The sequence below is a fragment of the Odocoileus virginianus genome, chromosome 29 (genome assembly GCF_023699985.2).
Source record: "Odocoileus virginianus isolate 20LAN1187 ecotype Illinois chromosome 29, Ovbor_1.2, whole genome shotgun sequence".
Classification (NCBI taxonomy): domain Eukaryota; kingdom Metazoa; phylum Chordata; class Mammalia; order Artiodactyla; family Cervidae; genus Odocoileus; species Odocoileus virginianus.
The window spans coordinates 3,981,064-3,994,642 of NC_069702.1; the positions used below are offsets into that span (position 1 = coordinate 3,981,064).

Here is a 13,579-nt window from a genome sequence, read left to right on the forward strand (position 1 = left end):
AATTCAATTTTAGATGTGTTGCGTCAGAGAACATTTAAAACCAAAGATCCAGAAGTTACCTGGAAATGAAAAACTGTAAAGTCTGCATCTAAAAATACAGACTTAGTAGTTTAACAGAGAGGCAAAACCAAGAGCATAGAGAAAGCATGAACACAAGATAAGACCTAGAGAAATGGCATGTTCAGAAGGCAGAAGGAGGAAAGAAGTTAGCTCGCTTGGGAGAGGGAGGTGAATGAAGAAGTCCAGTGTATCTCAGAACAAGGAGGAAGCAAGCCAGCGGAGCGCAGGTAAACTTCCCAGTGCTTCAGAGATGCAGAAGAGGATGAGGTGCAAGAAAGAGCTACTGCTTTGCTGGCAGCAGAGAGGGTGGGGGACATGGTACTAATAAAATTAACAAAAATAATTGTAAACAGTGGTGGAGCATAAACCAGGCTAGTAATAGATTACAGAGTGAGCTATCGAGAAACAAAAGCACTAGTTACATATTCTCTTTTGAGAAGTTCTATAGTTTATTTGCATCTGAAAAAGGAAATGTCCTTCTACACAAGTTTTTCACCTATTTTGTATTAAGTAGCATCTGTTAAGTACCAAAATACTTACTATTCTCTAAAATTTCCTTTCCATGACATATTTAATCAAAGTGATTTTCTTTAACAAATAATCACTTTAAAACAATGTTTATTTCCTAGTCACTGAAATAATGTTTAAATTACATATCTCATGATCTGACTCGATTCTCCTCCAAATACACTCATCATTTTCCAGTTCAATTCTATGCTCCAGTTACACTGACCTCTCCTTCCTTCTCTGGTTTTACACATGCTGCTCCCTCCATGTGAAATGCTGTTTTCCTTAAGATAAAAGGAAGACTCAGCTGGAAAATCAACTGGTTTTATGACTTCTCTGACACATTCTTTCCTCTGTGTTTTCACATAAATATTCTTTACAAGCACCACTCACATTATAATTACTTGCATTATAATTAGCTATTTATATATTATTTGTCTCCCTTGGTTTGAGTCACTTGAGGGTCAGAACTATTACCCTGCACCACAAGAATCTAGGCTGTGTGTGTTAATCGCTCAGTCATATCCGACTCTTTGTGACCTCATGGAATGTAGCCCGTTAGGCTCCTCTGTCCACGGGGATTCTCCAGGCAAGAAAACTGGAGCAGGTCACCATGCCCTGCTCCAGGGGATTTTCCCAACCCAGGAACTGACCCCAGGTCTCCTGCATTGCGGGGAGATTCTTTACCATCTGAGCCACCAGGGAAATCAAGGATACAGTAGGCACTAAATAAATGTTTGTTGAATGAAAGAAAGAACATACCAGGGAATCATTAAAAGGCAATTGTTTTCTTTCTCTTAAAAAAAGGTTAGGAAGCATCCAGTCCCAAGCATCACCGCCAAGATTCTATCACATTATGCTTTAAGAGAGAGTCTGTTATTTAAAAAAAAAAAAAAAATCCATTTTACAAAGTTAAAAATGTACCTTTATGCTTTCGTAAAAAATCGATGCTCTTCTGTAGAACAGTAGATTTGTCCATCTTTCTAGTATTACCAGGAAGCATGGATCCCAGTTCTTTAATGAGAACATTAAACTGATCTCTACGCTTCTTTTCAGATTTGTTTCTAGATACTCTGATGGAATAAAAAATTACATAAGCAGCTTTCAAACAATTCATTTAACTACACAAATAGTTTAATACAATGCTCACTATGGACATGACCACAGAGTACATACTTCTGTGAATACAAATGGTAATGAATGTTCATATTCTAGGTTACCAACAATATCGTTAATTAGGACAGTAATTTTTCTTCTTGACTTAACCACTAAAGAAACTTACATATTAAGCACTTGGCATATTGTTTTTAAGACAAATTACGTTCAAATCTCAAGTTTTACTGAATCTAATATTTATCAAGAATTTGTGTTTCCCTTACAAGGCTATTATTATTACTGAGATATTTTGTGAAAGTACATATAAAATATAAATACAAATTATTAAAAATTACTGAATAGGAGAAAGTTATCCATCTCCTGTAAGCTTTAAATTACAAACAGAAATATAAAGATGAAAATCTCTCTACCCTCAGGCTCACCCACACAGTCTTCCTCTTTACTCCTCTATCCCAACCTCCAACACAGACCTGTAACCACTTGCTTTCATATCTAATCTCTTCACTGGGCTGTGGGCTTCTTGATAGCAGAGCCCAAATTTTTTCATCTAAGCACTTAAGCATAACACCTAACAAACAGTAAGTGCTCTAAATATATGTGCTAAATGAATAATTCCCACTGTTCTATGTGAAGCAGTAACCAGGAGCAGTTCTTAGCTGCACTGAGAACTTGTAAGATAAATATAATCATTTACAGAGCAACTAATCATTCTGTAACACTTTTAACTATATGCTTTTGTTAAGTCAGACTTTAGAACTCAGTTTTTGTTTAAACAAAGTATACTACTTTCCCAAAAGGTCAGAGGATAATTCTATTAATTTAATTTTTTTTCAGTAAAGAAGCAGCATTTATTCCGTATTAGTACTGGGAAGAAATACAAAAAAACCTCTTAAGAAATGTAATAGAAATTAACTGACCCCCCTCACCAAACACTAAACTCTTTGTTACAATGATAGAGACTGTGCTAACAAGGGCTAGGAATATTGGACAAAGATAACCCTTTCAAGAAATTCACCTAAATCCTATGGAAACTCCTAAGTGCGCTACATTGAATCATGAAGGCTGAGTGAGAAAGGGGCCAGGGAGAGTGGGGGGCAGGGTAGTGGTGTGTGAGAAGGCCATTCCAGACACAAGAAACTTGTAGAAAGATGAAAACCTATCACAAGTAGCTCAGCATGGCTAATGTGGCTAGAGTACAGGCTTTCTGTGCCCAAGTATGCTGGAGTCAGGGGTGTGGGTGGCGGGCAGTTCGGAATAATAAGTACTCAGAAAAAAAAATCATTAAGTTTTTATGCTACACAAAAGGATTTTAGTTTTAGTGAAAGTCATTAAACAGTGAAAGGTACTGAAAGGTTTAAAGCAAAGAAATGCCATGAACAGAACTGATTGTTAGTAAGGCCATTCCAGCAGCCGAGTAATGAAAGAATCAATGCTTGGTAAAAGAATTCATTTAACAAAAGCTACTGAAAACTGACTGTACACCAAACAAGACTGGGGGCCAGATGGCCATTCAGGAGGAGCCCGATATCCTGGGCTACAAACCACAGCAGTGGCAGTGTTAACACGGCAGTGCGGGTCTGGGGTTCACAGGCAGAACTACAATTCTAGGCAAATCAGATTGCAGTGAGGAAGCAAAAGAAAAATCTAAAAGAATTTCCAAGTTACCATGTAATATAACATGAGGTATTAGTCTGGGTGGAGAGATGGTTTGGGGAGAATTTAAATATGGTGAAACTGCTTGTTTGACATTTTAAAGGACATATGCTAGAGGACATGAGACAGATCTAGTTCTACTCCTCTGGAAAGGAGTAAGCAGGAAATAAGCACCAGAGAATTAGTATCTATGAAATATCTGAAGACATGTGTAGAAGGTAAAATTTAGAGCCATTATTGTATATTTATATGCTAGGCATTATTGAAAACATTTATGAAACTTCATTTAATTCCTATGAAGTAGATCTTATTATTTTCATTTTATAGATGTGGCAACTCAGGCATAAAAGAGAATATGCCCAGGATCATACAGTTACCATGAAATAATCATTTAAAATTGGCATTTTAACTCAAGTGTAAGAAATACATGGAAACCAAAAATCACTGACAATTCTACCACTGGATCACACTCATTAAAGTAACTTTACTTCATGTTACACTCAGGTTGGAAGTACTCAGCCCTTGTGATGACCTCAGTAATTATAGCTCATAGATGTCAGAGCTCAATTCGGTCTGGGTAATTCTGACAGCATTATTAAGAGGTCTTCTTTCTCAAGGTTTCCCACAACCATAGTATTTTTGGTCCCCTAAATACATGATCAAACCTTCATCTCTGCAAAGAGAAAACCCTTAGCTCACCTTATCCATCTATAAATTTGGCCTTTAAATCTGTCCAAGTTAATTCCTCAAAGTTCTGTCTCTTCATTCAGGCAAGACTGATTATTCCCACCTTAACAGTGACTTTACTTCTACCCTAAAATATTTTATAGAAACTTTCTCCCACTAGACTGAAAGGAAAGGAGTTATCCTATATATGTTTAGCTTCAAGTACAGGTCTTTTTATTTACTTGAATAAAGTTATATAGCTTTCCTCAATATTTTCCTTATCCCAGTACCATTTATTTAGGAACTAGTTCTTATTACATGTTTATTTTTTGTTTCTGAATGTAATGCTATAACACCCTCTACCCTCATCTAAGCACCCACATAGTTCAATGTGACTGGAAAAATGCCAGAAAAGTCCTGCTCACTCTCAGTGACTACAAACTTGGCTGTAACGCTACCTGGACCCTCCCTCCTGCTGCTTTAACTACCATCAAGGCCCATATTTAAGGTTAAACCCTCAGCATCACCACCATGGCTCTAGACGCCATCCGCTCTCCTACTTGATGAACCTCTCCATCAATTCTCCCTGTCCTCCCCTATCATCTATTTTCCCTTCTACTGGAGAATGGAGGCATGTCAAAAGACACAGAGAAGCCAACCCTGAAAGGCCTTCAAATGCCAAAGCTGGAACAAACCAAGCAACTGAATCAATAGCATAGCACTGGAGTATAAGATCCCCCCTCCCATCTCTGCTCTGAAGGTGTGCTATACTAGATAAATCGCTTCCAAAGAATAGAGTAGGTTAAGGAAAAATAGTAACTACAATGATGACTCTAGGCACAGCCTCCCTTAGCAAGTAATTGAAGGCTTACGTCCCCAGTGATGTCATGTAAATACTAAGTGCCATAATGTGATGTGGTGAGAAAGGCACTTTTAGAAGAAAATTTTATTTAATTTATAAACTACATACTGATACCCTCAGCTCTTCTACTTTTTAACATATCTAAGTTCTTAAGGCAGACAGTTTTTGGAAATCACTGATTTACTGTTCACCATTACATTTACTTGTTACTTGTTTTTCACTATATCACATCATAAGCTTAACCACCTTTTTGCTTTGTCCTTGTCATCTTCTTCCACCAACCCATCAAAAATACTACCGTCATCTCTAAAAGAAAAAGATACAGAAAATAAGAGCAGATTCACTAAGCAACAGCAATATGAAAACAAAACATAAATCAATCAGTTATAGCCTAGGATCTTTGTAGAGTTAGTTACAGACTGCACAAATTCAAACCCAATAAATATTAACCTGTTCTCTAATACATACTATTAGAAAACTAAGTTGAACTAAGTTCAACTATGTTTTACATTTTAAAAAGTTTATTAAAATAAGAATTTAACCAAAAGTTAAATATCTTATTTCAAACTTTTAGTAACTAGTGAAAACCTAGAGAAAATCAGTGTATTTGCCATTATAAAAATGATTCACTTAAAATCATATTTAATTATAGTAGCACATTTTAAAATAGACATTTACTTTATAAAACACAAACCACTCAGAAGCATCACAATATCTAGCATGTTAACTTATACTGATACAATTTCATTCGTTACTGATTCACCCGACAAACATTTTTTTGCCAGCACTCTCGTGCTACACTCTGTTCCAGGCGTGGCTACCAAGCAGTTAGCTAGACATATAGGTCCCTGCTCCCCCGAAGCTTCTTTTCTAGTAGGAAAAAACAAACCAACATGAAAATGTATGACTGTTTTTTATTTTTAAAGGAGCGATGTTTTTATTACTGGGTGGTTATTTTAGTCTGTGTGGTTAGGGAAGGACTTGAAGTGGGAACATTTGAGCTGAGATCTAAAAGACAAGAAGGGGTTGGTTATGGGAAGACCGAGGGGAAGAGCATTCTAACAAAAGTCTCTCTGAAATCTAGAGACCTGGTGGCTAACTCCTTAACCTAAGGGGCAATATGAAATAGTTTCAAGTGACTTATGATCTTTTACATGAACTCACTACTGATTCCTTTAACCACATCTCTCTATGGCCTATAAAGTGCCTATGAGTCCCACAACTGAGATCATCTACAAATCTTCTATCATAGCAAACTTTGGGGGTTCCATGTAAACACTAAAATTTATAAAAAATTCTACATGTAAATGCACATAATTGAGGAGAGAGTCCATTAACTTTCATGACATTCAGAAAGAAAATGAACTCATATTAAGAACCACTGCTTTATGTCTGAACACTCTGATGTCATCCCTAGATGTCATACTGTCTAGAATGGGAACTGGAAATCATTCAAAAGCACAACACTGAAATCATACTTAATGCCTCAGGGGTAGTGAAGAAACATTCTTTCTGAGCAGAAGACTACACATAGATTCCACTTGAAACTACTGCACAGCCCAAATCTATGGCAGGGCTCCCTGAGGAAACTCCTTGCCCTTCAGATCTTAAGCTCTGGTAAAGTATGTACCTTCACTATTTACCTCACAGAAAAGGGAAGGAAGCTGCCTCTAGATGTCAAAAGTCACTTCTATGCACAAGTCTAGCTATAAAATTCTTAAAGAATCCCCTATGGAAAAATCACACAGTATACGAAAATAAAAGCATAGGAACTTTAGAGTCAGAGAGATCAACACAGGTTGTAACTCCAGCTTATTATTTACTATGTGACCTCTCTGACCTACGGATCCCTCATCTGTAAAATCTCATGGAATTATTGTGAAATTAAACGAAGTTAAAGTACAAAAAAGTGCTCTGCATGTTAGCTGTCAGAGTACGTATTTTTAAAAAGCTGTCACTGTATTTCATCAAATTTAAGACCACTGATGATAAAACTTATTATGTCCACTAAAAGTGAAAGTGAAGTTGCTCGGTTGTGTCCGATTCTTTGCAACCCCATGGACTGTAGCCTACCAGGCTCCTCCACCCATGGGACTTTCCAGGCAAGAATACTGGAGTGGTTGCCATTTCCTTCTCCAGGAGATCTTCCCGACCCAGGGACTGAACGCGGGTCTCCCGCTTTGCAGGCACTTTACCGTCTGAGCCAGCAGGGAAGTCCATTATTATGTCCACTAAGAAATTTAAAGATACTACCAATTAAACTCTGATAAGCCTACTCTAAGATGAATTCCAGCGTCAAACATGTTAAAAGGTAAAAAAAAAGTTAAAGAAGTCTTAAAATCAAAGAAACAAGGAGGCCAATCCTTTACCAAGTGTAAGATTTAAAGATTATAATTTCAACTAACCTCTTATGAGTCACCTCTCATGAGTTACCTCTTATGAGCCACACATGCTAAGATGTTTAATGGGCTGAAGTTAGAACCAATAGATAAGGAGATAGATGATTCCAGAAAGTGCCAAGGAAACCCCTGAAATTGTTGCAATTCCTTTCAGAACAGTTCTGACCAAATCACTCAAAATTACAGCTCAAGAGCCATTTAGAACACAAGCCACATGCTGTTGACTTTGGCTCTAGATAACACATTTTACTATTACATGACATTTGCTCAGCACAGAAGCTAAGTATAATAGTATTAATGATTAAGCATAATACTTCTTTTATCAGTGATACAGACCATTACTCTAACAGTGAATTTTTAAAATAGCTTTACATAATTCAAAATAAATGATTCGCTAAAAACATACCTGTCAACAAGTGAGCTCATTTTACTACAGCTTACGGTAAACAACATAACATGCTACGTTTTCGTCTTGTGGTAGACATTTGTACTTCTCCTTGAGTGGAAGGAAAAGTAAACAGTCATTAGTTTTCTAGAAAACTGATTTCTACAAACATAGTATTAAATAATTTGAGAAACACTGTATGTTTATCATAGAGATTTCAAAATGTTTCTGTTTCTACAAAGGGCTAGAACATTATTTTCAAGAAAATAATCCTTAGCTAAGGCACATTTAAGGTTTTGTTGTGTTTTCTTCTATAAAAAGAGCTAAAGAGGAAAAAAAAATTGAAGACCATAATTCATTTCCTTTCTATAATAAAGTAATCAAAAAGCCACTATATTCAGTATAGATTATAACTATGTAACTACGTAAGTAGGCTACATATGTCAGTCTAAGTAAGTAAGCTTTAAGAACACCAGCTAATGGGTGATAAACATTTGCTAAAAGTCTATTTTCTATTAAACAGTACAGTTAGCTTTGGAAATACAAGGATAAGAGATACAATCATTATAGGCAAAAATCTGCAATTAAATAGGGAGGCAGATAACTAAATAATTACAGTAACAGGGATAATGAAGGTATATGGGGGGAGTCAGATGAAATATTCTTGATGACAGTCATATTGTCAGGCAGCAGAAATTCTTGTTATCGAAAATGTGGTCCTGAGACTAACATCATCATCAGAGAGCTTGTTAAAATACAGAATCTTGAGACCAGCTCTAGTCTTAGTAAAGCAGAACCCACATTTTAACAAGGTCCCCATGTGATCTGGATGACCATTTAAGTTTCAGACGCAACAGGCTAAAGGACAAGAGGTAATAGTTGACAGAATTCTAGGCCACAAGAATAGCAATATGCAAAGGCACAGGCCTTTATGAGATGAGAGGGCTCATATTTGAGGAACTTTTCTCTTTAGAGAAAAATGTAGGTATATTACAACTGAGAGTTTCAGTTACCAGAGTATAAAGTGAGAGACAGCAAGAGGAGTGAGGGGGTGAGGTCAAGCAATGAAGAACAGCCTTATTATACAGTTTCATATTCACACTGAAAGAATTAAAACTTACTGCTTTAAAACTCAATCATAAGCCTAAAATTTCTCTCTATTCCATGCAGTTTTTCTAAAGTAGAAGGCAGGTTTTACCCATAAAAGATACAGTCATGAGTTAAATATTGAATAAACACCTTAATTCTAATATCCTAACAGTTTTGAGCCAAAAGAAACTTTATTTAAAATTTAGAAAACAGTGTAAGTTGATCTGTCACTCTGAACCAGAGAATATTAAAGAACATGAGATTCTAAAATACTCAATCACTGTTTTCAAATGTACACTCATGAGAGGAAGACAGTAACTCTTGATAAATGAGGCTGGGTTGCCTATGTGGTTATGGATGCAGAAGTGGAACAGTGCAGGGCTAAGAGTTCTTAGAAAATAGTGGGGAGGATAATGGGGCGGGGGTAGAGAGGGACAGTGGTTAAGAAAAATAAAAAGAACTTCAGGATAAAATAGTGATTTTAAGTGTCTGGGTCAACATCATTAACCACAAAACAAAATGACAGAGTTTCAGAGTTAGAAGAGACTTTAAAGTTCACCTAGGAACAGCCCTCTGGCGCAACAGACATACTTATCTTCATGGTAACAGCAGAGGTTGGCTCTGACACTAGAACAAAAAGAACAGTCCAAGGGTAACAGAGCCAACCTGGGAGAATTAAGAAAGAGCAGTTTCAGTTTGCAGTTAAAAGACCAGATCTGAGCCTTATATGGCACCAAGCAGCCACTTGTTTAATCATGAGGAGATAGAATAGGGCAAACTAGAGGGGAAAAAAGACCCAAAGAATAAGGATTTAAAGACTATACAGGAGGGACCATGCTGACTCTAAGGGAGGTGAATCCAAAATGCTTTATAAGACAGACCGATACTTTCTTAAGCTATTTTATTATTGTTGGTTAACAGAATTTTCCCAAACACTATTTGCTGTCCAACTAATTGAGCAACACAAAATTACATCTCTGACAGCTTAGTCCAAGATCTTTTCTCTACTTGTCCAGCCAATTGATAGGCACCCTATATTTAAGGGAAAGATAAAAGGAAGAAGTGAAGTAGGCCCAATCAAGTAAAGTAACTTTTAGAAGATTCCCTTTGATCAACAAAACAAAGTGGTAATGTCGGAGCAGCCACAGGTCTTGTGTCGGGACTATTCTAGGACCCATGTTTTCAGTACTAAAAGACTAGGTATAGTTTACACATGCTCATGTTATGAATTCTAAGGACTCACTTTTAGAAGACATGTGAAGTTCCTACTCATAGCAAGCAATTTCTAATACCGATTAAATAGTTAAAACTTTTTTCTTAAATATTGACATTAATAGACCAGTATGGTATGCAATAAAATGTCTTTAAAAGGAACAGTTTACAGTAGTTGGAACAAATTAAATTATGTAAAGGATCAAGTTACAGCTAGGAATCACACGCTCCTTTACATAAGCAGCTTGAGCTCAAAGTTATTCATTCAGGGATATGAATTCCCAGCTGAGTAAGCACCACATCACTATTTTATCACAATGGAGGGCAGGATGATATAAGTTTTTTATAAACATCATTTTAAAAACAACTTTTTAAAAAATTTATCAAATGGGGAGCTATTAATAACTAATAAACTGTATAAGCAATTCAAAGTTCGCCAATATTGAAGCAGGTATGTTTTAAATTCAGCACACAACATTACAGGTAACTAACAGAAAATCTCAGTACCCGGCAGTCCATCTTTGGAAAAGAATTCATATACAATGTAACACATTCTGTATTAAAAATAAATTATGCAGTATCTAATGATATGATACTACTTGTCCTCTGAATTCCATCTGCTGTCTTAAAGCTTTTCATTTCTACATCACTAATTTCTCCCTCCAAAACTGAATTATTCTGATCAAAATCTTAGTATATTACCTTAAAGAAAAAATGAAACACAAAACTTCCTTGACCCACCAATCTCCTTCAGGTTCCGTCCTCCTTTTCTGCTCCCTTTCACAGAAAAACAACTTGTCAATTGTGTACAGTTGGTATTTCAAGATCTTTAATTAATTCCCCTCTCTCATTTTAAAACTCAGTGTTGATTTTCACAAATGTGTTCCTGTTCAAAGTTTAAAGTGTCCGAAAAGTTCTACAAGACTTTTAAAAAACCAAAGTTCTCTGATTCCCATACTCTACCTTCAACCCCTTTCATCTTGTTAACTCCTTCCTTTGATACTTAACTGCCCATCTCTAATACCTCTTACTGCTTCTTGATTCTTTCTGTTTCAGGTGGGGTGACTACACAGTCCCAATTTATTCACGAAGCCCCAATGAAATTACTAAAAGCACTTGCTTCTGCTCCAAAAAGTATCTTTAGCCCTTCATCTACACAATTCCACTATGAAAAATAATAATGTAGCACTGACTCTCCCCAACTCATTTTCCTGGGGAAGTGTCATTTCAAAGTACATTTGAAGATAGAATCATTTCATTACCTTTTGTATTTCTGAGATCTTTGAACTGATTCTTCAGAAAACTATAAGTTTTCTTCTGTACGGCTGACCATCAGTCTCAGAATTCTGTTTAAACAAGAAAAATTTTGTTAGATTTACTCAACTTATATAGACATTTATCATAAAAGAGGTTTTAAAATAATTTTGAAACATAAAATTTAGAATTCTGTCACAAAACAATATATAAGAAATGCTAACCGAGAGGGATGGGGTGGGGAGGGAGGTGGGAGGGGGGATCGGGATGGGGAACACATGTAAATCCATGGCTGATTCATGTCAATGTATGGCAAAAACCACTACAATACTGTAAAGTAATTAGCCTCCAACTAATAAAAACAAATGAAAAAAAAAAAAAAATGCTAAACACTAATAATTGTTTCTAAAAGAACTTTAAAAAACTACAACAACTTTTAATTCTACTCCAGAAGTTAAAAGACAAAAGTATAAAAGTAAGTATAACTATAAGGTATGTTAATGAACACACCTTTATATGTGCTAACAAAACTCATATATGATGAATATAAAAAGATATAATTTGTAACAGAGATCAAGTGTGGTGGGGGGAAGAGAAGTAAAAGAGTAGAGTTTTTAAAGTTATCAGCTTAAGATATATTATTAACATTATGGTAAGCACAAAGAAAACACCTATAGAGGATACCAAAAAGGAAATGAGAAAAGAATCAAAACAGAATCAAAGAATCAAACCCTATAAAAAAATTTTTTTTTAAAAATCAATGAAACACAAAGGAAGACCAGAGGGAAAAAAGTGGAAAAAGCGACAAGACAGACAAAAAATGAACGAAACAGTAAGTCTTTCCCTATCAGTAATTATCTAATTGCAAATAAACTGAAGTTGCCAATCAAAAGAGAGAGTAGGTAAATGGATAAAAAAAAAACAAAATCCAACTATATGCTATCTATGAGAGACACTTTAGATTTAAGGATATACAGAGACTGAAAGTAAAAGTCTGGAAAAAGATATTCCATCCATATGATAACCAAGAAATCAAGAATAGCCATACTTATATATCAGATAAAACAGACTTTAAGTAAATAACTGTCACAAAAGATTAAAACATTATATAAAAATAAAAGCATCAAATTTATCAGGAAGATAAAACAAATACAGGTACAATTACACCCATTTCACATGCTAGCAAGGTAATGCTCAAAATCTTTCATGCTAGGCTTCAATAGTACATGAACTGAGAATTTCCAGATGTGCAAGCTGGATTTATAAAAGGCAGAGGAACCAGAGATCAAAATTGCCAACATCCACTGGATCATAAAAAAAAGTGAGAGAATTCCAGAAAAACACCCATATCTGCTTAACTGACTATACTTAAAGCCTTTGACTGTGTGGATCACAACAAACTGTGTAAAATTCTTAAAGAGATAGGAGTAACAGACCATCTTAAGCCTCCAGAGAAATCTGTACTCGGGTCAAGAAGCAACAGATAAACTGGACATGGAACAACGGACTGGTTCCAAATTGGGAAAGCAGTTATGTCAAGGCTGTATATTGTCACCCTGCTTACTTATTTAACTTCTAAGCAGCGTACTTCATGTAAAATGCTAGGCTGGATGAAGTACAAGCTGGAATCAAGACGGCCAGGAGAAATATCAACAACCTCAAATATGCAGATGATACTACCCTAATGGCAGAAAGTGAAGAGGAACCAAAGAGCCTCTTGATGAAAGTGAAAGAAAAGAGTGAAAAAGCTGGCTTAAAACTCAATATTCAAAAATCTAAGGTCATGGCATCCGGTCCCATCACTTCATGGCAAATAGATGGGGAAACAATGGAAACAGTGGCAGACTTTATTTTGGGGGGCTCCAAAAATCACTGCAGATGGTGACTACAGCCATGAAATTAAAAGATACTTGCTCCTTGGAAGAAAAGCAATGACCAACCTAGATAGCATATTAAAAAGCAGACACATCACTTTGCCGACAAAGGTCCATACAGTCAAAGCTATGGTTTTTCCAGTAGTCATATACAGATATGAGTGCTGGATCATGAAGAAGGCTGAGCACCGAAGAATTGATGCTTTCAAACTGTGGTGCTGGAGAAGACTCCTGAGAGTCCCTTGGACAGCCAGGAGATCAAACCACTCACTTTTAAAGGAAATCAACCCTGAATATTCATTACTGATACTGAAGCTGAAGCGCCAACAGTTTGGCCACCTGATGCCAAGAGCCAATTCACTGGAAAAAACCCTGATGCTGGGAAAGATTGAGGGCAGGAGAAGGGGACAACAGAGGATGAGATGGTTGAACAGCATCATTGACTCAATGGACAGGAGTTTGAGCAAACTCCAGGAAATAGTGAAAGACTGGGGAGCCTGGC

General features: G+C 36.2%; 1 protein-coding gene across 14 annotated transcripts in view; it reads right to left on the reverse strand.

Moving 5' to 3' along the window:
- Nucleotides 1-13,579, reverse strand: part of CLOCK (clock circadian regulator) — a 128,485-nt gene that overhangs the window by 59,206 nt on the left and 55,700 nt on the right. For 12 of the 14 annotated variants that reach the window (XM_070458065.1, XM_070458067.1, XM_070458070.1 and 9 more), the window contains 4 exons: nucleotides 11,212-11,295; nucleotides 7,670-7,759; nucleotides 5,111-5,170; nucleotides 1,492-1,640 (listed from right to left, as the gene is read on the reverse strand). In XM_070458065.1, coding sequence (XP_070314166.1) covers nucleotides 1,492-1,640; nucleotides 5,111-5,170; nucleotides 7,670-7,716 — 256 coding nt within the window. In that variant the 5' untranslated portion in view covers nucleotides 7,717-7,759; nucleotides 11,212-11,295. Of the gene's footprint in view, nucleotides 1-793; nucleotides 1,013-1,491; nucleotides 1,641-5,110; nucleotides 5,171-7,669; nucleotides 7,760-10,651; nucleotides 10,727-11,211; nucleotides 11,296-13,579 lie in introns of those variants that run through there. The other 2 variants (XM_070458060.1, XM_070458071.1) reach the window with 2 other exon arrangements.